The sequence below is a fragment of the Notolepis coatsorum genome, assembly GCF_963971535.1.
Source record: "Notolepis coatsorum genome assembly, chromosome: 7".
Taxonomy (NCBI): domain Eukaryota; kingdom Metazoa; phylum Chordata; class Actinopteri; order Aulopiformes; family Paralepididae; genus Notolepis; species Notolepis coatsorum.
The window spans coordinates 42650279-42674852 of NC_140171.1; the positions used below are offsets into that span (position 1 = coordinate 42650279).

The 24574-nt window shown below is 44.0% G+C and overlaps 1 protein-coding gene across 2 annotated transcripts in view; it reads right to left on the reverse strand.

Annotated features, from left to right (window-relative positions):
* Positions 1-24574, reverse strand: part of kdm4c (lysine (K)-specific demethylase 4C) — a 111629-nt gene that overhangs the window by 19819 nt on the left and 67236 nt on the right. For both annotated transcript variants that reach the window (XM_084318960.1, XM_084318959.1), the window contains exons 15-17: positions 3006-3082; positions 2700-2755; positions 1531-1639 (exon numbers count right to left, since the gene is read on the reverse strand). In XM_084318960.1, coding sequence (XP_084175086.1) covers positions 1531-1639; positions 2700-2755; positions 3006-3082 — 242 coding nt within the window. The remainder of the gene's footprint in view (positions 1-1530; positions 1640-2699; positions 2756-3005; positions 3083-24574) is intronic.

Consider the following 24574-nt stretch of genomic DNA (forward strand, 5'->3'; position numbering starts at 1 on the left):
CTGGTGAAGACCATGTGTTCTGCCCTGGTGAAGACCATGTGTTCTGCCCTGGTGAAGACCATGTGTTCTGCCCTGGTGAAGACCATGTGTTCTGCCCTGGTGAAGACCATGTGTTCTGCCCTGGTGAAGACCATGTGTTCTGCCCTGGTGAAGACCATGTGTTCTGCCCCGGTGAAGACCATGAGTTCTGCCCCGGTGAAGACCATGAGTTCTGCCCCGGTGAAGACCATGTGTTCTGCCCCGGTGAAGACCATGTGTTCTGCCCCGGTGAAGACCATGTGTTCTGCCCCGGTGAAGACCATGTGTTCTGCCCCGGTGAAGACCATGAGTTCTGCCCCGGTGAAGACCATGAGTTCTGCCCCGGTGAAGACCATGTGTTCTGCCCCGGTGAAGACCATGTGTTCTGCCCCGGTGAAGACCATGTGTTCTGCCCCGGTGAAGACCATGTGTTCTGCCCCGGTGAAGACCATGTGTTCTGCCCCGGTGAAGACCATGAGTTCTGCCCTGGTGAAGACCATGTGTTCTGCCCTGGTGAAGACCATGAGTTCTGCCCTGGTGAAGACCATGAGTTCTGCCCTGGTGAAGACCATGTGTTCTGCCCCGGTGAAGACCATGTGTTCTGCCCTGGTGAAGACCATGAGTTCTGCCCTGGTGAAGACCATGTGTTCTGCCCTGGTGAAGACCATGTGTTCTGCCCCGGTGAAGACCATGTGTTCTGCCCTGGTGAAGACCATGTGTTCTGCCCTGGTGAAGACCATGTGTTCTGCCCTGGTGAATACCATGTGTTCTGCCCTGGTGAAGACCATGTGTTCTGCCCTGGTGAAGACCATGTGTTCTGCCCTGCCCAGAGAAATGTATTTTTTTAGTACTGTACACTTTTAATTACCATTGCTAACAAAGCCCTTAACCAAAAGCCCCCTATGGGTCCTAAAAACATAAAAACCAATTTCCGCTATGTTGAAAATAAAAACTAAATTTACCAAAATGAACAGGAAATTGACTTTGTGAATTGACGCGACTCTGGAGAATAAAGTCTTTAAAAGTGTGTAAACGAATGAACAGGTGGGGTTTTCCGGGCAGTGAAAAAAAAAATCACGATGATTCATCTTAAAACTCCTAGCCCTTTTAGATACCGTCCATGTTGTTGGCAGAAATGTAAAGCTGTGTACAAGAAGTAACATCTTCTATTCTGTCCATTGTGAGCTCTGGGACGTGTCCTCTCTCTCGCTCTACTGTTCACTTCCTGCTGAGCTATCAAAACGCCTGCAGCAGAGGGCTAACTATAGTGGCAACGTGTCAGCTCTGCCGAGACACACTCCTACTCTCTCATTAAGCACACACGCACACACACACACACAAAATGCTCAAGTGCATGCACCCTCACATTCAGCCAGACAGACACACACACACCGGTGGTTAATTATGGGCATCTCACATTGTTAATTAGCACGGTGAACACTTCATTAATTAGACCGAGCCGCTCGTCAAGGACCTGGGGGGTTTGAGCAGCGCTGCATCTTGTTCTCTCACCAGTTTGTATCTCTGCATCGGTATCCTACTGGTGTCGATGGGACTCCTCTTGGCTTCGTCGCTGAACCTCGCCTCTGGCAACGCGACCGCACACATTATGTGAGCCCACCTATACACACACACACAAACAAACGGTTAATACAAGAAAATTATCCGAGGACATAACAAAGTGGTGTTAACCCATTGCTCGCCAATGACTTGTTAACACGTCATTCTCCGCCATGCGTAATCTGCCAATGACGCCGTAAGGCGTCTTTGAGATCAATATTTCATATTTTCGTCATGGTATTTACATTTCACCCACGGAGTCTTGGCTGGTGCTGTAGGACCTCCGCTCAACTCTGCAACGCTTCAATACCGCCACCTGAAGTGGCCGGAAGTGCTTGGTCCGTCCCCTATTTTTCGTCCGGCCACTCGTGATCGTCCCGGGCTTAATACAGACACCGTGGATATGGATCTTTGCCATACCTCAATAATCAACATTATTTGGACGTGTATTAGTAATATACAACCCGGCAATGGATCGCATCGATCAACATCCCATAATAACGATCGTTTTGCTCCACTCTCATCACCCAACGCTACGAGGAGACTGGGGTGAGTTTCAGCGTTTTTCTTTACCATTTTCGATACAAACTGCTCTGATCAATATATCACCCATACTACATGAATCATTTAACGTCGGTCACGTAATTATAGACAACCCCCCCCCCCCCTCCGTTCATCCGCGCATGATGAGTCATAACGTCTAGGACCGTGTACAGTTGAAATCTTTTATCTGGCATCGATCGGTATCAAACTGCATTTGATGGTCTAATATATGCATTTATGGCTATATCTCACGTTCTATGAAATACTGCAGAAAACAATAAAAACATATTTATACTCTAGACCGTATTTTTGTATGAATGTGTGAATGAAAAAGTAAAACGTTCCTACATCCTGAACGATAGATAATTGATGTTGAATGGGCCATAGTAATGTCAATTTAGCAATACAATTTAAAAAGTTATAGCCCTGCAAAGAAGGTGAACATCTCCATAGACAAATAGAGCTGGCAGAGGATGGTTTAGGATGGGTACAATGCCCGGCGGAGAATGGGTTAACACTTACACACATGATAACCACAGATAATAAAGTACAGCTATAGTCACACAAAAGCCTCTCACTTGTCATCCGTGGTTTTCTTCAGAGCCCCACCTCTCAGGTTGCACAGACAGCATTCCTAACAAGAGAGAAATCAAACCTTCAACCCATCCATCCATCTTTCCTTGGGTGAGTTCAATGTAATGACCTGGACAGGCATGGGAAGCTATTTCCATCTGTGGCTCTGGCGTTGCTCCGTTTCATGTCGGGGGCCACAAATTGAATCCAATCTATAGCGCTTGCCTTGCTAAACTTATGATCAACAGAATTTAAAACAGGGTCTGACATCATAGAAAAGGACTAAGCTGGTAGGTCCACATACGACATACCGCTGTGAAGCTTCCTTCTGTACAGCGATCACATGACCACTCGTCACCGACGTCCGCAGCAGCAACTCCATAGCAACCTGAACACAGATTTAATAAAAGTTACGGGAAACTCTACAGCAACCTGAACACAGAGACGAGTTAATAAAAGTTAAGGGAAACTCTATAGCAACCTGAACACAGAGACGAGTTAATAAAAGTTCAGGGAAACTCTATAGCAACCTGAACACAGAGACGAGTTAATAAAAGTTCAGGGAAACTCTATAGCAGCCTGAATATAAGAGTCAATGAAAGTTGATGCAAAGGCCACTTGTTAAGGACCTTCAGAGAATCAACCACAGCTTGTAGAACACAAATAAATAAATAGCCTAAATGAATACAGCACCTACAGTAAGTAAAATTGTTTGATAATTAAGAACATAACATATTAAATTTGTATTTCGATGAAAGACATTAGATTGTAAAATGAATGAAATGAGTGCAGATGTGCACACACACCACACACACTTTCCATCTTCCATCTCCATTGTTATTCCACTGCTTGTTGACAGAATAGTGGGTTTGTTCCGTGCAGAATGGTGCAGGGTTGCAGACTATGTGAAAATGGAGATTTCTGCGGTGTGTGTGTGTGTGTGGGTGTCCATGTGTGTGTGTGAAGGGGGTTAGGCAAGAAATGGAGAACATATTGGGTATTGAAAAGTTTCTCTGTGTGCGCTAGTGTGTGTATGCGTGTGCGCATATATATATATATATATGTGTGTGTGTGTGTCGACACATGTATCAATGACCACTCTGTGCCACTGAGGCTGGCGCTTGGCGTGACATGGTGCATTAGCTTCAGATGCTAATGTGCCTATAGCCCTCTACAACCACCACACCATCGGACAGCAGAAAAACGGCACCAGAAGAAACAAACAAAAAACTAAAAGAATAACAGCGGCGGCTTTGTTTCACTATTGTTGTTGTTGGTTGTTTTAAGTCATGGTCTACGTCCTTGGTAAGAGAGAATAACACAAGCATTTTGCAAAAGGAAATGCTGGTGGCCTGTGAGAGAAAACAATTGGAATTCAAAAGGAAGATGAATGAGATTCCTTTCAGAGTTGGCAGTTCGTTAGAATCCACAGACTGGAGGCTTGGTCACAAAAGCTGGGGAATGTGTTTTTTTTCTTTTCTAGACATTCAATGTATGTATGTATGTATGTTATGTATGTATGTATGTATGTATGTATGTATGTATGTATGTATGTATGTATGTATGTATGTATGTATGTATGTATGTATGTGTGTGTTCTGTCCTCTCCTCCACTATACATCATCAAAGCCAAACATAGAAACCATGTTCACCTCGCTTTCCTCTCTCTAGTTGGAGTAACGGCAGAGACAGAGAGCAGAATCAGACTTTATTTATAGTCTGCTCCGACAAGCCAACTTGTGGCCTTTACATCAATGTCAAGCCATATCCACTCATACATACACTTTACTGCCAATGTGCAGACATATACAACACAGGAGCATACACACGCACAAATATACGTACGTCACACACACAAGATTACATGTATATAGGGCTGAAGCACACCACACACACACACACATGCCCCCCCCCCCACACACACACCTAACTTGGGTTAGGATAGAAATGGAGAGAATGAAGAAATTAATAATTGTGAAGCTGGAGCTGATTGAGGGAGAAGCACGCAGTTGTTATAAAGTGTAGGGTGGGGATAGTGTGCGTTATAAAGTGTAGGGTGGGGATAGTGCGTGTTATAAAGTGTAGGGTGGGGATAGTGCGTGTTATAAAGTGTAGGGTGGGGATAGTGCGTGTTATAAAGTGTAGGGTGGGGATAGTGCGTGTTATAAAGTGTAGGGTGGGGATAGTGCGTGTTATAAAGTGTAGGGTGGGGATAGTGTGTGTTATAAAGTGTAGGGTGGGGATAGTGCGTGTTATAAAGTGTAGGGTGGGGATAGTGCGTGTTATAAAGTGTAGGGTGGGGATAGTGTGTGTTATAAAGTGTAGGGTGGGGATAGTGTGTGTTATAAAGTGTAAGGTGGGGATAGTGTGTGTTATAAAGTGTAGGGTGGGGATAGTGTGTGTTATAAAGTGTAGGGTGGGGATAGTGTGTGTTATAAAGTGTAGGGTGGGGATAGTGTGTGTTATAAAGTGTAGGGTGGGGATAGTGTGCGTTATAAAGTGTAGGGTGGGGATAGTGCGTGTTATAAAGTGTAGGGTGGGGATAGTGTGTGTTATAAAGTGTAGGATGGGGATAGTGTGTGAGAATGTGGGATTATGGGACTAGGAACATATGGGGTGATTTGAGTGAAGGCTTCTGAGATATTGGGAAAATGTGTGTGTGGGTTGGGAAATGGAGATCTAGGGCTGTTTAAGTGTGTGTGAGTGTGAGTGTGTGTGTGTGTGTATTCCAGGGTTGTTAAGAGTATGTGTATGAGAGAGCTTGAGTGTGTAGTGTGAGCGTGTGTACTCCAGGGTTGTTAAGAGTGTGTGTTTGAGAGCTTGTGTGTGTGTGTGTGTGTGTGTGTACACTCCAGAGTTGTTAAGAGTGTGTGTGAGGGCTTGTGGCATTGGCTGAGGCTGCTGGACAGGAAGTGTGTGTGGTCAGAGTAGAGGATTCACCCTCGTTCAGCTGACGAGGGAAATAAAATACTCTAAACCACAGAGATGGAGGGAAAGGAAAAGAAGAGAGCGAGAGAGAGAGAAAGTGAGAGCGAGAGAGAGGGGGGGTATGGAGGGGGGAGATTGAGGCCTTAAACTCATTGAACTTTTTAACAGTGACATCAAATGAGTAGTGCAAAATATAATGGGGCACACAGGGGCGAATTCACAAAGAATGGATTGCGCCCGCTAATAGCACCCTTAACTTAACCGCTATTTGCTCCGTCTTAACTCTTTGGACGCCAGACACGATGATAGTCGGGTTATCTTGCTATGCGTTGAGCGCCAGGACCCCCAAAAACCTGAGTATAGTCTGGTTTTCATCGTTAATTATTTTATTCGATATTTCCATTCATTACAGGCACACAGACTCTGGGTTAACATGGGGAATCATCCTGAGAATGCCAAAGTGCAATACCGGCCGCATCCACCCAGGTGGCAGTATCGAGCACCCTTTGAAACATTATATCTTGGCCTGTGCGTCGATCAAATGTCTCCGGTCGGACTTTTCTTTATCGGGCAAGTGGAGCGGTTGTACCGATCGGATTGAGAGGCGTCAAATGCTCCCGATGCATGATGTGTGGCGGATTATGTTGGCGACACGATCGACACCAATACTGGGACTCGCAATCAGATAATTGGAATATTCTTTTTGGGGTACATCCTAGTGAAAGTAAGGGCTATATGGTATCAATCCTGCTGTGATCCAACCATGTGTCTGTAACGTTACTCCACAACGTATTCCGTTAGTGATGATCAAAGCATCAAAAAACGACCCCCCCCACCCTTTCATGCATTCATGATGAAACATAATACCGATAATATAGATTTGATTTAGAAATAGTACCGTGTGCAGGCGAGAAACGGCACCGCTTTTAGTGAAATGCACATATTGCTGCATAGCGTTGTTTTCTGGGATTAGACAGGATCACTCTAAAACTATACTCATATTCACCACAGTATAAAACGGGAATGTATGGATGAAAAATAAAATTTTTTCACATATTGAATGATAGTCGATGTCAAATGGGCCATAGCTATATAGTTATAGCCCTGCAAACACCGCCACTTATTCCTATCTCTTAGAGCTTGGCGTGGTAAGTACAAACGATGGTCAACTGCGTGGCGTCCAATGAGTTAAGGACCTATTCACTAAAGATATTGCACGAATGATATACTAGTGCAAACATGCCCATACGGTGTGCAATTTGCTCCGGATATCTGGTAGCGCTGTTGGCTCACGGAGCATCCAAGTGCAATTTGCTCCTGATGTGATAAAATAGTATAAATACTGCCCATGCAACATTATGCATGTCCTAGGACAATGGCAGACAGAAAACAGAAGCTTCAATTCTCTGATCGAGAATTGGAAGTCCTGACAATCAATACTGTGGCTCTTCTAGTCCTTGGGACAAATACTTTTTTGGTACCAATTGTGTTTTGATATGATACAGTTTGGTTTTGTAGCTTATTAGTGGTTAAGGAAAACGGAGTTTTCGCAAAATAAGTTTCCTGCCATAACTTGCTCCCCTTCATAGATTTGCTCGTACGTAGGGTTGTGGGGGTACTAGAGACATGACCATGATCAAGTTTTTATGCACCCGAGTCTCCTGAACACACACGATCAGACCTTCCTACCTCCTACAGGTGAATGCCTCATTGTTGCGGAGGTATTATGCTGTAGGTGTGGTATAGCTCAGTGTAGAGCGGTCCGATCGACTCTGGGTTTATCTCTATGTGTCAAAACACAATCTAGGGATGTATAGGAATAAAATAAATCACATGTAGAATTTGCACAACATTGTTTGTCATGTCATCTGAAAAGAAATTTGTTTGAGCAGACCTGTCCATGGTGCTGAATCTTATGCCAGTGAAAACTATTTCAGACTTAGGAATATTTTTAGAGGGAGAAATTCCACTTAACTGGCACCGAGAAAAGTGGCAATTTTTTTTTACTTGAACTTGAGGACTTTTTGAAAAGCATATCTTTATACTTATAGCACATGCATAAGCCCGGTCTCTTTTGAAAGATAACATTCTGAAGTTTTTAGTGCTAATTAAATAGAGTAACATAGGTCTGAACTTGAGTTGTAGAACAATGTGTTACTCAAGTTTTTCTGTAGTAGTTGCAATATCCAGAAATAGTATATCCCAAAGAATTTGTATGAGCTGGAATCCGTTCAGAAATGAGTGATTAGGAGCGATTTTGGTAAACAAAAAAAAGCTCTCCAGGTTTCAATTTCCTCATTGACTTCAATTAATTCAGTGTGTTTTTCTCTCCCGGTTTTCGCTTGTGACTTTTCACCTAGATCCCTGATTCGCACATCCCCACGTATCATTGGAAAGCCACACTCACTGGCTACAACCCTGTCCAATAATTTCAGAGATCGCCAAATGATTGACTGAGCTAGAGCCTCGGGAGTCAGGGGTGGTAATCTTACTCTGCTGTATACAATGGCGCACGCCTCACATATCAGTAGGGCTGTACCGAATGTAATTTTTTAACATTCGAAGCTTCGATTAAGTAAGAATTTACTTTAAAAAAAAACAATAAAAAATTCTCAAACTAAATCCTCAATTTGAATAAAGTGATTAATCTGATTAAATTAGTCTTTTATTAAATAAACTTTCTTTAATGAATATAACAGTTATATATCAGTTTCATCAACATAAATAATCCAATAAGGGCACGGTTGGTATGAAAGTGATGGTGACATCTTATAGTACGGTATATTATAATATTAGTGTAGCCTAATCTTTAACTGCAACTGTGAAGAAACCCCCCATTGGTTTAAACAGATTGAATAGACAAAAGAAAATTATTAAAAAAAGAAAGATTAAAAAGAAATTATAAAAAATTCAAATGTTGATTTAGAATTTGAATGTCAACATTATGATAGAGGCTTCGAAGCATTCGATACAGCCCTACATAGACATGTAACTCGATATGTCGCCTGAAGTGGCAATCGACAGATAACAAATAGGGCTTTAATTATATATGTGACCAGGTATGGACTTCAGGGTCATGTTGAGGGGTCTTCATTTTTTTTTTTTTACATATTATGAAAGTACAGATTCATACCTTCAAAATAAGCCATCACTTGAACATTTTGGTGGGATACTTTGCAAGCTACTTCCTATGATTCACGGTGATTATCACAAAACGTATTCAGAGATAATAGCCTTCAAGAGACGAGCAGGCTATTCAGTGACAATAGTGAAACAACTACAACACTACCCAGAAGTCATTGTAATCCATGGCCCCCCTCTCTCTAGGGCAATTAACACCTGGCAGCTTTCCAGTCTGAGGCTCTTTGTTATTAAAATGAGTCTGGTGACTGGTAGTGGTAGTGAAAGGGACCCTGATAATAAACAAGAAACTTAATCAAGTTTCAAGATTTTATTAGCATTTAAAATAACACGAGATAAAAATAGACATGCTAAAGTCAATGTTCAATGTTCTGATGGCCTCTCCAGAAGCATTTAGATGTAAATACATGTAGTGTGGTAGTGAAAGACACAACAACTAGGTTAACCTTCTGTAGTCTGGTAGTGAAAGGTTAACCTTCTGTAGTGTGGTAGTGAAAGGGTTAACCTTCTGTAGTGTGGTAGTGAAAGGTTAACCTTCTGTAGTGTGGTAGTGAAAGGGTTAACCTTCTGTAGTGTGGTAGTGAAAGGGACCCTGATAATAAACAAGAGACAAAATCAAGTTTCAAGATTTTATTAGCATTTAAAATAACACGAGATAAAAATAGACATGCTAAAGTCAATGTTCAATGTTCTGATGGCCTCTCCAGATGATCACCGTGGTCTTTTTGAACCGCCGCTGGATATTTTGGCTGGTGGTGCCGGGCATGTTACGCCCTGGGCTTCCTCATCACAGAACTCTCTGATCTTGTGGAACAGATAGTGTTGTCTTGCAGAGTCCAGTCCCGGTGGTGGCAGCACAGGAAGTCCATCTATAGGCGGCAGGACACGGACGTCACGGAGCAGCTGGAATCTGGTTTCAGCGCCATCAATAGACATCTTTGCCACAACCACACCAGGTTCCTTGGAATCAAAGCTGCAATAATAAAGTGAAACGTTAGTACAGGGCACATAACAATATCAATGCATTTGTATCATTTGCCAATGACATTCTTTGCACTAAAGTGTGAATAATTAATTACAGTAAATACACAACACACAGTGACCACACCCACCTAAAGTGCTGGTACTGCTTGATCTGTGGCAGTGGCTTGAAGTAAGGCCCCAGATGTTCCTGCCAGTTGTAGGACTGCACGATTACAGTGCCATCTTCCTTTCCCACTAGCTGTGGTATGTTGATTCCAGCCACTGAGCTGTCCCTTACGACTGCTGCAATCTCATCAAGAGTGTTCACCTTGGTCTTTCTGAAACGCTGCTTGAGAAGCCCAAAGAAACAGTCCGGGGAAAACTTTGTGTGGCCTACAATCAGCAGGTGGAGATTGACACGATGGTGAAGACCATGTAGCGCTCGCCACGCTAAGTACCACAACATGTACTTGTTCTTGTTTTGGCCACTGCAGTTGTCACAGTGAAGGTCAACATCTGTCTCCCCAAGACCATGGTCTTTGAAGAAGTGGTGCAGGTAGCTTATGACGGCGTTGCTACCTTTGCTGGACTCCATCCCCTCATCCACCAAATAGTTGACTTGCCGTGGAATCGCCTCACAGCAAACACCGAATATGCTGCACTTGCGTGGAGCCAAGAAGTACATGGGCCCTGGTTGAAGGGGGTCTGATGGGTAGTGCACCTGCAATAAATGAATAAGGATTTTAGAAAGAAAAAAAAGGGAGCAATGCAGTAGTTATAACAATTATAACATGATGTTGTGAAAGAGGGCTTGGTATGTAGTCACCTTTTGAGCGTAGTCGAAACTGTAATGCATTGTCAAGGGCTTGCTTGCCGGTGGCACATGACCACCCAGAGAAAGACCATCACCGATCTCCTTGGCGGCTTTAAGCATGCCCTTGTAGGCAGCCCGCTCAGAGGTTACATGCTCCAGATGTTGTTCCTGCTGCTTCAGCTTTGCAGACTTCTCAGCCTCTGGCAGATTGGCACTTTTGAAAATCTGAAAAAAAAAAGTTAAGTAAATGATGATTAATATTAATAATAATAAACTGTATTTGTATAACACTTTTCATACAGAAGTTGCAGTTCAAAGTTCATAACACTGTGATGTTCACTAACCAGATAATTGTTCTTCTGACACACCCAGCAAAGATCAGACATTGGTTTGATTGCTGTGATATGACTCAGTAATTGCCTCCAGAGGGACTTAAATGTGGACAGGCCCACTGCTCGCTGGTCTGAAAGATAGTTAGATCATCATCATCAATCATCATCATCATCACAAGTACCGGTACCTGTCTGTACCACACCCAGTCTACATGATTGTGGAGACAGAGAGAGATAGTTATTGTAATTGTGGCACAAATCAAAAGACACAAATAGTGTCTTTGGTCTATACTATCTGCTATACTTTATACTATACTATGCTACTATACTCTACTATAATGTACTATAATTAGTTTTAATAAAATGGGGGACCCTGATAATAAACAAGACTAATCAAGTTTCAAGATTTTATTATCATTTAAAAAAAAATAGGCATGATGTACTATATTAGTTTTAAATAGACAATAATAATAACTTACCCGTGGATGAAGAGGAAAGCTTCACGGCAGATTTGTATCGCCCCGAAGAAATAGTTTGTGTAAGCACGTTGTCTTTTTTTGGAAATCGATTTATTTCCGATAGTCCATTCTGACTTTCGACCAAAAGCCTGGAGCTGCGCCATAATAATCAAGTCTTTATGATCCTCTTCGAGAGCCGCTATCTCAAAACGCCTTGTGTAAACTTCATCACGGTCCAATTTTGTGATACATGACCGCCGATTAAGAATGTCATTTTCTTTATCAACCTGGACGCATTTACAAGTAAATCGCAAAAGTCTTTCCATTTGTATTGTATTTTAAGAAATGCAGACCCGAGCCGCTAGACGCTCGCAAAGTGGGGTGTCGCGCCGGTGGGCAAATCGTCCTCAAGAGGTCCCGGGGCCGGGTCGGTACCAGTTAAGAGGTTAAGAGAATAGAACCCGCATTCTCGTATACTACAGAATAAACTTTTCATTGACCGTGTTTCCAGCGTCTACTCCTCATGGACCTAACAAAACAAATTAAACGTTTATTCTGGAGCATACGAGTGTGCTATTCTCTTTATTGTGATTATTACCTAACCCAACGGATAACCGGAGACGCTGGCCACTAATGCGATTAGTTACCACCAAATGTAAATAGCGTCACTTTAACTGCGTGTGGCAATTAGCGACAATCTTTGTGAATCGTTTCATTTGCATAGAAAGGGGCACATTTTCCACCCATATTACCTCATTTAAATACCCGCAAATAGCACCGACGCACAGAGACGCAATGATGATGGCAATGCCGTTAGCACCGTATTTCACCCTTTGCACGTGCTTTGTGAATAGCAAGGTTTGTTTTGGGGCTATTTGCACAGGCATTGCATCAGAAACAGCCACGCAATCCCTTTGTGAATTCTCCCCACAGTGTCATAGATTGGCATTTTGGTTAACTTCCTGTCAAACTAGGTGTTGCCGATCAAATATGAATTAAGATCCAGCGATTGCATATCCTACGTCCCACCTAAACTGTTGTCAGAAACATATTTTAGTGAACCGTTTAGGTGGGAAAAGAACGATTACGAGCACAAGCCACCCTATACCATGCTGCAGTTGGTGTGCCTGGCTCACAAAATTCAGATCAAACTGTCAAGCTACACGTTGCAGATAAAATATTAATTCATATCACGCAATTGCATATCCTATATCTCACCTAAAAGGTTGTCAGAAACACATTTGAATTGACTGTTTAGGTGGAAAAAGAGAGATTACAACTAAGCAAGCAATCATGTTTCCCTGCTACCCATGTCCCACTTTGTAGAGTTCTCTCTCCTGGTTGGATAAAGTGGGACCAGGATACCAGAACATTTATTTTCTGATTACTGCAAAGCGGAGGGACTGGGAGACCCATGTTACTGACACTATATCCGTGATGGCTGTCAGAATGTAGAGCTATTTAACACTTGTTTTAACTCATTGAGTGCCACACTATTTCCCCATCTTTACTCAATGGTGCCAGCGTTATTGACCATTTTAGCGATGTTTGCAGACCCATCGTGTGTTCTGTATTATAGCTATGGAGACAATAGTATGGCTCATTTGACAGGCATTGTTCATAGTCCATCACTGACTAACCAGTTCATTTCTACTAGGGGTGTAACGGTACACAGACGCCACGGTTCGGTACGTACCTCGGTATTGGGGTCACGGTTCGGTTAAATAAAAAAAATTTATATTATATTTATGATAATTATTATTATTAAATAGAATAATTTTCTATAGGCTTGCCGTGGTAGTCAGTGATACTGGTGTCATTCTGTGTTCAGGCATCCACTTGCCTACTGCCCCTTTAACAATTTATCCTTGATAAGTTTCAGTTTCACTTCTAGAGAGAATTTAACTTCACGAGAGTGAATACTAGAGAACAGATGACATATTACAACAATGGCAGAGGATTATTTGGATTTAAGTGCCTGTGAGTCCGGCGAGGGAGAATGTTGATGTGTTTGTTGGCGCGGCGTGCGTGTGTCTTTCCATTGGTTTCATTTGGTTAACGTTATTGGGCGAACAAGAAAACAAAAGAAAACTGTAAAATTGTAATGACCCTGCAGCTGTTCCAATGTATGTGCCTTTCTCCATGCACTTTCGCCGCTCTGAAGTCTGACGGACCTCGCGAGTGCCTGCATGTGCGACTCGCGTGTGTGCGCTGTGGGGCGTATTCGTCGTATGGCTGCGCGTACCGCACTGTGACGGCCATACCGTAAATTCGCGGGACGAATACACGTACCGTTACACCCCTAATTTCTACATACTGTAGTTTGTGTACTATTACACGCTAATTGCATACTCGGCTGCCAGGGTTCTCACTCACACCAAGCCCTGGCAGCACATCACCCCCACCCTCATCCACCTCCACTGGCTCCCAGTCAAGTTCTGTACAGGGATTAAAGCAAAAAAAAATCTCCTGACTGAAATTTTTTTCAGGCCAAGTCATATTCTTATTTTAACCTCCACTGTATTTCTTTTTAATAGCGTTGGCGTTTTAAGGGAGCCTACTTGTTTCGGTTTCGTCGATAATCCAATGTACAGTTACCCCCCCACCCCGCCTACCCAACCCTTCCCTCCCCAACCACCTCCAATGTACAGTCCCCCCCCCCTCCACCCATCCTCCTCCAATGTACAGTTTCTTCGTCAAATGTATATGCTCTCTTTTTTAGACTCTTATTGTATCACAAACAATACTGTGTAAATCTGGTACGTCATAAATGTATAGATGTAGCAGTATTATCTATCTGTATGTCATGTATGTCATATATGTTATGATGAATTGAAAATGGGGGACCCTGATGTAAAGAGGAAAGTCTTTCTCTGGTCTGCAACCCCTTGACAATTGTGTGTATTGAGCTGTACTGTATTGTACCCATTCTGCAATCCGTTATAACAATCAATCAATATTTAACCGATTGCAGAATGGGTACAATACAGTATGGCTCAATACACACAATTGTTAAGGGGATGCAGACCTGAGAAAGACGTTTGTCTTGTTTACATCATCAGGGTCCCCCATTTTCAATTCAGTGACATTTATGACATGCATGACATTGACATGACATTTATGGCATAGGGACATACTACAGGTATATAGTACTGTTACATTTGTGACATATACGATATGCAAATATACAGTAATGTTACCCATAGATCCTGACAGAGAGAATATATACGGTGGGGAGGAGACTGTCTACCGATACACCTGTGTGATGTTGCTACGGAGTTAAGCTAATAAACGTATACTCACAACCACAGCAGGGGACTCGCATATTGTACTGTGAAGTAACACGACAATGACAAACGTGTTGTTTCTGTTTTTCTTTTTGACATCGTTGCGGCACACGGAACAAGTTAACTCACCACTACAGCCCCCAGTAGCGCTGCCTAGCCAGTCTCTTCAAACGTCCTCTCCTCTCGAAACTTTTTGTTAGGTGGTCCCGCTGATCGTTTTCATCCGAGAACCCCGCGGTGGGTTCTCTTTTTAGTGGCCGGCTTACTCCTTCCATTTAACAGACGCTATTAAGCTAACGTTAGCTAATCGGTATATAGCAGCGAGTGCAAGCAGCGTGGTGGCTGTGACGTTGGTAAACAAGCAGTTGACGCGTGAGGCTGCAAAAAAGGCGACCCGTCTCTCGAGTCGCTGAGTGATGATGACTGCTTGGCGCGATAGGAAAAAAAAGCCCTTTTCCATATTTGGCGCCTCTGATTGGCTCAATTTTGTTTCAATCTGTATGCATCTACAAATCATGCAAATACTTCCGTCAGACTGCGAATCAAATGGACGGATCTCCCCAATCAAATTGACGGAAATCCGTCTGGAGACGGAATGCTTTAATGCATGTCTGTATCTCTTTCAAACTCCTGCTCTTCACCTACAAGTCCCTCCATGCTCTCGCCCCCGTGGATACCCGTCTGATCTCCTCCACCAGCACACTCCATCCCGGAACCTACGATCCTCCGATCTGGGTCTCCTCTCAATCCCTCGTACCAGGTTACGGACTTTTGGTGACAGAGCCTTCAGCATGGCATCCCCTACCCTCTGGAACTCTCTCCCCCCTGAATTCCGCAACGCCCCAACCCTGGACCCTTTCAAAACTGCTCTCAAAACACACCTCTTCACCAAGGCTTTTTCCCATTAGTTAGTTTAGATTAGATTAGGTTAATTATCCCTTACCTGCCCTCATCCTCCCCTTTTCCCCTACTGCCCCATTTCCGTAGCCCTCTTTTTTTTATCCACTTTTTTCTCCTTATTTTTCTCCCATCCCAATTTCACCTCGCCAACTCTCCCTTCAATTCTCCCCTGCCCTGTCTCAAACGTTGCTTGACTATGCCTCCCACTGGTCGGCTGCAGTGAGGACCAAGCCTTGCATCATATGTCCCCTCCGGTACACGAGGAGGCAGCTGTCGCAACTTTTCACCTGTACAGCGCAATCTCTCAGTGGCGAGGAGTAACGGGTGGGAGGCTCACGCTGCCCCCGATGCTTCCTGATTCTGCTGTACAGGCACACCAACCGACCTGTAGTAGTCGCTGTCCACAACGTCCAATCCCCACCCACCAGCTTTCCCACCCCTAACACTGCCAATTGTGTTAGTATGAACGACCAGCCAAGCTGGTAGCAACGCAGAGAGCTGGGCTCGAACCCAGCATCTCCTGCGTTAGTGGCGAGCGCCTTGCCCACTGCGCCACTTAGCCGCCCTTTTCCCTAGCCCTCTTGATTGCAAAGCGACCTTGGGTTTCATGAAAGGCACTATAGAAATTTGATTTATTATTATTTAATTTTTTTGATCCACTTTTTCTCCCATTTTCTATTTTTCTCCCATCCCAATTTTCATATCGTCCAATTCAACCCTCCCCTGTCTTCGAACGTTGTTTCTTGCCTCCCACAAGCCGGCTGCAATGTGGACTAAGTCATACATAGCACGAGTCCCCTCCGATACTCGAGGTAACAGCCGTCGCATATTTTCACCTGCGCGGCTCGATCTTTCAGCGTCCGGGGTCTGGGCTTTGGAGGGGCCCCGCCCCCGTCGCTTCTTGATTCTACTGCGCAGGCGCACCAACCGACCTGTAGGAGTCGCTGTCCACAACGCCCGATCCCCACCCTTCAGTTTCCCTCCCCGTAATACGGCCAATGTGTATTACTGTGGACGACCAGCTAAACTGAAAGCAATGTGGAGAGTGGGGCTCGAACAGGAGGCATCCTGTTCGAGCCTAGTCTCCAGCATTCGTTGCGAGCGCCTTGCCCACTGCGCCACGTAGCCGCCCGATTTATTATTATTATTAAACATCGCCCCTTTCCAAAATAATCCAGTATTTTTTCATAGATCACGAGATATGACGCGTTATATGCAATATGACCAAATACTTCCAAATCAAATGATATACCATGTACATAATGAGTCTTCACAAAATCATCAAGGGGGGGTCGTTTTAACTCAAAACTCTGATCGTTACCAAAAGCATGGTTTAGGTCCTGTAAAATACGACACTGTGATCGCTACAAAAACATGTTTCAGGTTCAGTAAAATAGACATAGAATATACCTTACAGATGAAGCTCTTCAGATTCAGTTCCCTTCTACTGCTCTTGTACCATCCTTCTACCACTTTAGAACTAGCACTCCGGTGTTATATTTCGGGGGTGACTGAGCTGACCCTGGGCCCCCAAGAGAACAAAGGGAGGGTACTTGACTCAAGTGCTCTCCCGGAGAGGGGGTCGGGGGCTCCTGCCCCCAGACCTCCAGAATATTTTAGAAGACAGGTTCTGGGCAGTCTGGTTTGGGGGACTGCCCATATGGAAGTGACTCAATGTGTAATAATCGTGTGAAAAAATCGGAAAAGATCGGTTGGAGCTGGGGCGATTGGGAATAATTAAAGTCCATAGTGGGAAGCAGTCCCACTACGCTGAGGGGGATTTGCAAGGAGGGGGGCTGGTGGCTCAGTGATTGAGATGGCGCTGGCTCCCAAAAAGAACAAAGGGAGGTACTTAACTTAAGTGCTCCCCCAGGGGGGGGGGTCGGGGGCTACTGCCCTCAGACCCCCAAGATCATTTTAATAAGTGGGTTTCGGGGCAGTCTGACTTGGGGTACTGCACATATTAGTTTTGTAATTAGGGATGCCCCGATCACGCTTTTTGCCACCGATACCGATCACCGATCGTCGTGAGCCATATCGGCCGATACCGATCGTTTTTGATTAAAAATTAAAATTAAAAATTATTTTTATATAATTTTTTTTTTTTTATAAAATATACATTATTATATAATTAGACTTGTACTTGTATTATCTGCGAGACATCGCCACCACGCAACAAGCTCCACTGTCTGTGTGTACTCGAGTAGCCTCCAGCTACGGCCAGGATTCTCCGGAGCTGCAGCTGGACCCTATACTCGAGTAGCCTCGAGCTACGGCCAGGATTCTCCTGCGCTGCAGCTGGTCCCTATTGGTACAACGTTACTGCGCTTTGGTCATATCACATTCAACATGCCCTCAGCTCGAATACGCGTCGAATCAGTGTTATAAGACATTGATATCAGGAGCTATCTGTAGCTACTGCTAGCCGGATATATAACGTTAATATTTAGTATATTTTAGTTCAATGGGACATTTAGTTTTGAACAGTGAACTAACTTGCGCTAACATGAGCTAACAGGTATCATACACGTCTCTACTAGACTATTTGTTGATATCAGGAGCTATCAGTAGCTAGCCGGCTAGATACCGTTCGGTTAGACAATGCCTCATCATGTATTAAACTAAAAGTGAATAGTTGACTGGGTCATTTTGTAACGGTAGCTAACGTTAGCTCAGGGAGACGCCGTCCTCCCGTCCCACTAGACTAGACTAGACCCGTGTTTACATGCGTGCGGGAGGGGCTGGAGGGATGAGCAGACACCGCACCACCCGGTGTCTGAGACAGAACTCAGCGAGTGAGATCGGTTTTGACGATCGGCGAAAATAAAGCATTATCGCCGATCACCGATCGCATATTTATACTGATTATCGGCCGATAACGATCGGTGGCCGATCGATCGGGCCATCACTAGTTGTAATGCATGATAAGTAAACAGTGAAAAAAGCGAAGGAATCGGATGGAGCTGGGGCATTTGGGACGAAAACTAATTGAAGATGAAAAAGTCTCCCCAGCCTGATACACTGTGGGAGGCAGTGGAGGTGTGGAATCTGGCCCGGTCCAGAACAATAGGAGTCACAAAATCAGTTTGGCCTGTGGAGTGGTGGAGGAGTGGTAGAGGAGCAGCGGAGGTTAGAGTCTGAAGAGCTGTATCTGTACCTTAGCCATTACTCGTGTATATGTGTATACTCGTGTATACAGGAAATAGGTTTGAGGCGATAAAAAGTCGCTCTGTCCTCTGAGAGTTCTTGCAGAATTTTGGTGTCCACACACTAAACTATCACAGTTCAAAAGGTAGGCGATACTGCCACCTGGCAGGATTCGATAGTCATTAAAAATTGTACGTAGGCAGCAGTGCAAGGGAGATACAGGGAGGTCCGCGCAGTGGTTCGAATGGCACAGAAAGGGTTAAAGCTGCTGTGTGGAACTTTTACATATAAATTAATGTTTGTCACATTTAAGCCCTTGTCAAACGAGTTTACACAATGATGATTAATCCTCCATCACCACCAGGGGACTCTCTCTGTATCTCTCAGTCTACTGGAGTAGTGTCTGTGTAGACCTTACCGCACTGGCACACCGGTAGTGACATGTTTTACATCAACCGGCAATGATCGTTTAGTTTGCCAGAAGCCCAGAGCGGAAGAGAAGAGGGGAACAACAGTAGCGAAGAAAGGTTTCTGGAGCGGACACTCTGCATTCAGAGGAAGAAAGATAAGAAAGAAAAGAAGGCAATCGACGGTGAGGACAACGCTTGTGTGATTACTCTCACCAACAGTAGCTGGAGACAAAAGTTACTTAAGTAGCTTTAACAAAAAATAACACTTACAGCACCTGCGACAGCCCATATGTGGGAAGTTTTTCGGACTTTTTGCAACCGGCACTTTGGTGACCCCTAGTGGCTCGGGTGTGCACATTTTGTAATACAATATATATATCGAATTGAAGGCTTAATTGTTGCCTGTCGATAGCGACAAAATCCGACAAAATCCGTTTAGCGGTTCTCGAGTTACATGCCGGTATTTGAGGCTTGTGCAAAGTACCGGGTATTGCGCAAAATACCACTCCCGACTCAGGCTGCAGTAGTTCCGTCAATCTAGATCCGATCTCGGAAATGATTGTGGATTGTTGTAGCCAATGAGTGTGGCTTTCCAATGATACCCCACATGCATGTATGAATCTAAACAACTAAAATAAAACTAAAACTCGAAAACAGGAAGAGAAAAACAGCCGAATGAATTGAAGACGTCTATGAGAAAAGTTTTTCTTTGTACACAGTTTACCAAAATCACTCCTAATCACTCATTTCTGAATGGCTCTTTATGAATTTTGGATATGTACTACACAAGGCTTCAGGCTATGGCTCTGTCTGGATTTGTAAGCCATACCACCTTCTGGGGAAATACTACCTCTGGACTACTAACTACAGGCAGCCAATATTGACGCCGCTATTGTGGTTGTGGGCGATTTCAATAGCGCCAATCTGAGGAAAGTATTGCCAGACTTCTACCAGCATGTGACTTGTAACACCAGAGGCGGTAATATTCTAGACCATTGTTACTCGCAATTCAAGTGTGGTTACAAGGCTCATTCTGCCAGTGGCTTCGGCAAGTCGGATCATGCTGCCATCTTCCTCTCCCCGGAGTATAAACAAAGTATCAAGCGCGCACTGGTAGTCTCGCGAGAGGTGCAGAAATGGTCTGTCGAATCAGAGGGCGCACTCCAAGCTGCACTTGAATGTACAGAGTGGAGTGTGTTCCGCGATAACACAGATAACATTAATGACTACACGGAGACAGTGCTGGACTTTGTTCGTACTTTGGTGGAAGAAACAATCCCCACTACCACAATTAGAGTTTACCCAAACCAAAAGCCCTGGGTAGACAAGTCCGTCCGTGAAGCTCTGAAAGCATGCACCTCAGCATACAACGCCGGGCTTGTGGCAGGCAACATGAATGACCACAAGGTGGCGAGATACAACGTAAGGAGAGTAGTAATAGAAGCAAAAAGGCGATACAGGGCAGGGTTTCCGTTAGAAAAAATTGTTGCCGGCCTCAGTGTCCAAATGAGAGAAATTCCGGTCAGAGTTTATTGAGCTTAAAAACAATTGATAGGCAAAAGAATGACAACAAAAGGCATCAAGGCATGTAGATTTATAATATTTTTACTTAAAACTAGGCTACTTTTGCGTATAAAGTCATTATATTCCAAATAAAATAAGTCCCGAGACTCGTGCTGCTGCCGACTTTAAATCAAATAGGTGTCTGTGGGCAGTCGCCCGACATTAATAAACAACAGTCTGTTATAATCACATTTTTATGAGCTAACGAATTCCGTTATATTGGACATTTGTATTAATTATATCAAGCGAAGAACTGAGAAATTTGGCAGAGACGGCAACATTATCGTGGGTTTGCGTGACGACTCTCTCTCTCTCCACCTCCCAATGACTTATTTGCGAGAGTATGTCGATGCAGAGCAGCAGATTCAGCTGTTATTGGCTCTTTTCTGGGGACCGCACAGCAGCGCCCCCCACCCAACATTGAATTGAAAATGGCTGAATTGGAGTACTGCTGGAGTACTGCATTGTGCTGCTGCTGCTCCGGCTCTGCAGCTTCACAAAAGTTCGCACACCCAGCACTAAGCTCTCGCTGACAACGTCGTTGTCATTATTAGAAGCAACGATGAAACAAATGTAATGATTGTTTCGTTCATCGCATAGGCTATTTAATTTTAGCCTATTTTAATACAATTCAAATAATCAAATTGTGCTTAGACGCAGGGAATTATTTTCACCGGACATTAAGACCGGAGAGATTAAATATGTCGGACTTCAACAGATTTTGCCGGTCAAATACCGGTAATTACCGGCTAACGGAAACGCTGATACAGGGATAAAATTTAACTCCAGTTTGAACAGGCTGACTCTAGAGGTATGTGAATGAATGAATGAATGAATGAATGAAAACTTTATTTAACAGATTGCAGAATGGGTACAATACAGTACGGCTCAATACATACAATTGTTAAGGGGATGCAGACCTGAGAAAGACGTTTGTCTTGTTTCCATCAGGGTCCCCCATTTTCAATTCATATAGACATATATGACATACATGACATACAGATAGTCAGTACTGCTACATCTATACATTTATGACATACCAGATTTGCAAATACAGTACTTTTTGTGATACAGAAGGAGTCAAGAAAAGGGAGTATATACATTTGACATAGAAACTGTACATTGGAGGAGGTTGGGTGGGGGGGGTTGGGTACATTGGGATATTGACAACCATACTGGGTAATTTACATTGGAGGTGGTTGGGGGGGGGGGGGGGGGCGGGGGGCACACTGTATAAACAAGTAACACTGTACATTGAGGGGGGGGGGGGAGGAGACACTGTACAAACAAACACAATTGTACATTGAACTATTGACAAAACCATACTAGGTAAATGACTGTACATTGGAGGGGGTTGGGTTAGGATATTTACAGGGGCCAGTGTTGAATTGCAGTCTCCCGTAGGTGTCCCTTGAGAGAGGTTTTGAAAGTGGGTAGTGATCCACATTCCTTTACAGCTTTGGGTAGGGCGTTCCACATTGATGTGGCATAATTGCGAAACGTGTTTAGTCCCTTATTTGAGCCGAATCTGGGTTTAACATGATTTGTGGAGCTCCCTCTGGTGTTGTGATCGTGGTATTCACTGACCTTTGGGAAGTATTTTGACATGTACATGGGTACCTTGGTCGTGTAGTGTATCTTGTAGACCAGGCCCATTGCAAGTTGTTGTACTCTGTCGTCTACTCTAAGCCATCCTAGGTTGTCAAAGTGGGCAGGGGTGAGGTGGGTTCTAGGAGTAAGGTCAAGCAGTAGTCTGACCAGTTTGTTTTGAGATGTTTGTAATTTTGTTTTTAGCGCCTTTGAGGTGCTTTGGTACCATGAGGTGCAAGCATAGTCGTAGTACCCCTGAATGAGTGCTCCTGCCAGAGTCTTCAGGGTGTTCTTGTTTACCAGAGAGGAGATCCGGTACAAGAATCGAGTTCGTTGGTTGACTTTTTTTATTACATTGGATGCCATTTTGTCACAGGAGAGATTAGCCTCTAGGATGGAACCCAGGTAGGTAATTTCATCTTTCCTTGTGACAATATTGTCACCCACTGTAACTGAGAAGCCGTCGGTCTTGCTGAGTTTGTTATTTGAACCGAAGAGAATGGACTCTGTTTTGCCCATGTGTAATGATAGTTTGTTATCAGCGAGCCATATGCAGATTCTGCCTAGTTCCGAGCTGAGGGTTTTTTCAACCTGTAACTTGTTCTTGTCAGAGACCAGCAGGGCTGAGTCGTCCGCAAACAGGAACAAGTTGCAGTCACAAGCTGACGACATGTCATTTGCATAAATTAGGAACAGTAGCGGTCCTAGTATGCTTCCTTGTGGAACACCACAGCTCACTGTGAGGGGGGGGGATAGAGTACCGTTTACCTCCACCATCTGTTCCCTCCCCTCAAGGTAGGATTGCATCCAGCTCACTGATAGACTATCAAAACCAATTGCTTTTAGCTTGTCAATCAGAATGGAGTGATTGACCGTGTCAAAGGCCTTTTGTAGGTCCAGCATGACCATGCCGCAGTATTTGCCTGCGTCCACCTCTTGTTTGATGTGGTCATTCAAATAGAGAAGGCATGTGTCAGTGGAGTGGGATGTTCTGAAGCCAGATTGGAATTCGTAGATTAGATTTTTTTCCGCTAGGTACTTTTCGACCTGTTCGTAGACTATTTTTTCCATGACTTTCGAGATGGAGGTGAGAATAGAAACAGGGCGGTAGTTGCCTGGGTCTAATTTGCTGCCCTTTTTGTGCAGAGGGGTCACCCTCGCAATTTTGAAGTCCTTGGGGACGTGTCCCTGTTTTATGGAGAGGTTTATTATGTGTGTGATGATTGGTGTGATGGCGGCTGCTGAGTCTCTGAGGAATTTGGAGGGGATGTTGTCATGGCCAGTGGCCTTGTTAGGTTGGAGGGCGCTCAGTTTATTGAGTACCTCATCTGTTGTTACCATTTCCAGCTTGAAGTCGTCCTTGCGGACCCCTAGGTTTTTGTAGTAAGCTACTATGTGTTCTACCCCATAAAGCCCTGAGTGGGAGGGTAGTTTGTTTACCAGTGTTGTGGCTATGTTTGTGAAGAAAATGTTTAAGTAATTGGCTACATCCAGCTTGTCTGTGATGAGCGTGTTGTCCGTTTTTATGTTTATGTTTGAGAATCTGGTTTTAAGTTTTTTACTGCATCCTAGTTGATTATTGAGTAATTTCCAAAGTTCACGTGGTTTGTTTTTGTTTTCCTCAGTTTTGTCATTGATGAAATTCTTTTTTGCAGTTTTGATCATGGAGTTTACGTCGTTTCTTAGTCTGTTTCTTTCTAGTTTGAGTTCAGTCACGTGGGCTTGGAGTTCACTGCTCGTGCTTTTAGTAAGCTTTGACTGACTTTTACGAAACTCAGAGCATTTTTTGTCTCTGGTTTTCATAGCGGCCAGTATTTCGGAGTGCATCCACGGCTCAGCGCGATTTTTTACCCTGGTGGTTCTTAGGGGGGCCATGTCGTTTAGTATTGCTGAGAATTTGGTTTTGAAACCTAGCCATGTTTCGTCAACCAGTGTACCATTGAGTTCATCTGACCAGTCCAGACTCTCCAGTTCAAGGTTGAAGGCCTCGCTAGAGTAGGTTTTGAGGTCTCTAGATGTGACTGTTTTGTGGCAGCCAGCCTTTTGTTTTAGTTTTTTTCGGGTACAGAATATCATATAATGATCACTTAACCCACATGCTATAACCCCTTTATTTGAGATCTTGGACTTGTCGGAGGTCAGAATGAGGTCAATGGTAGTCTGAGTTGATTCACATACACGTGTGGGTTGGGTGATTAGCTGGCTGAGGCCATGCAGATCACAAAACCTACTGAAGGCCTTGAAGACGGGTGCATCTTTTCGTTGCATATCCGTGTTCCAGTCTCCAATAAGAATTTTGTCTACATCCTCAACTCCAGCTAAACACCCATCCAGTGTATCATAAAAG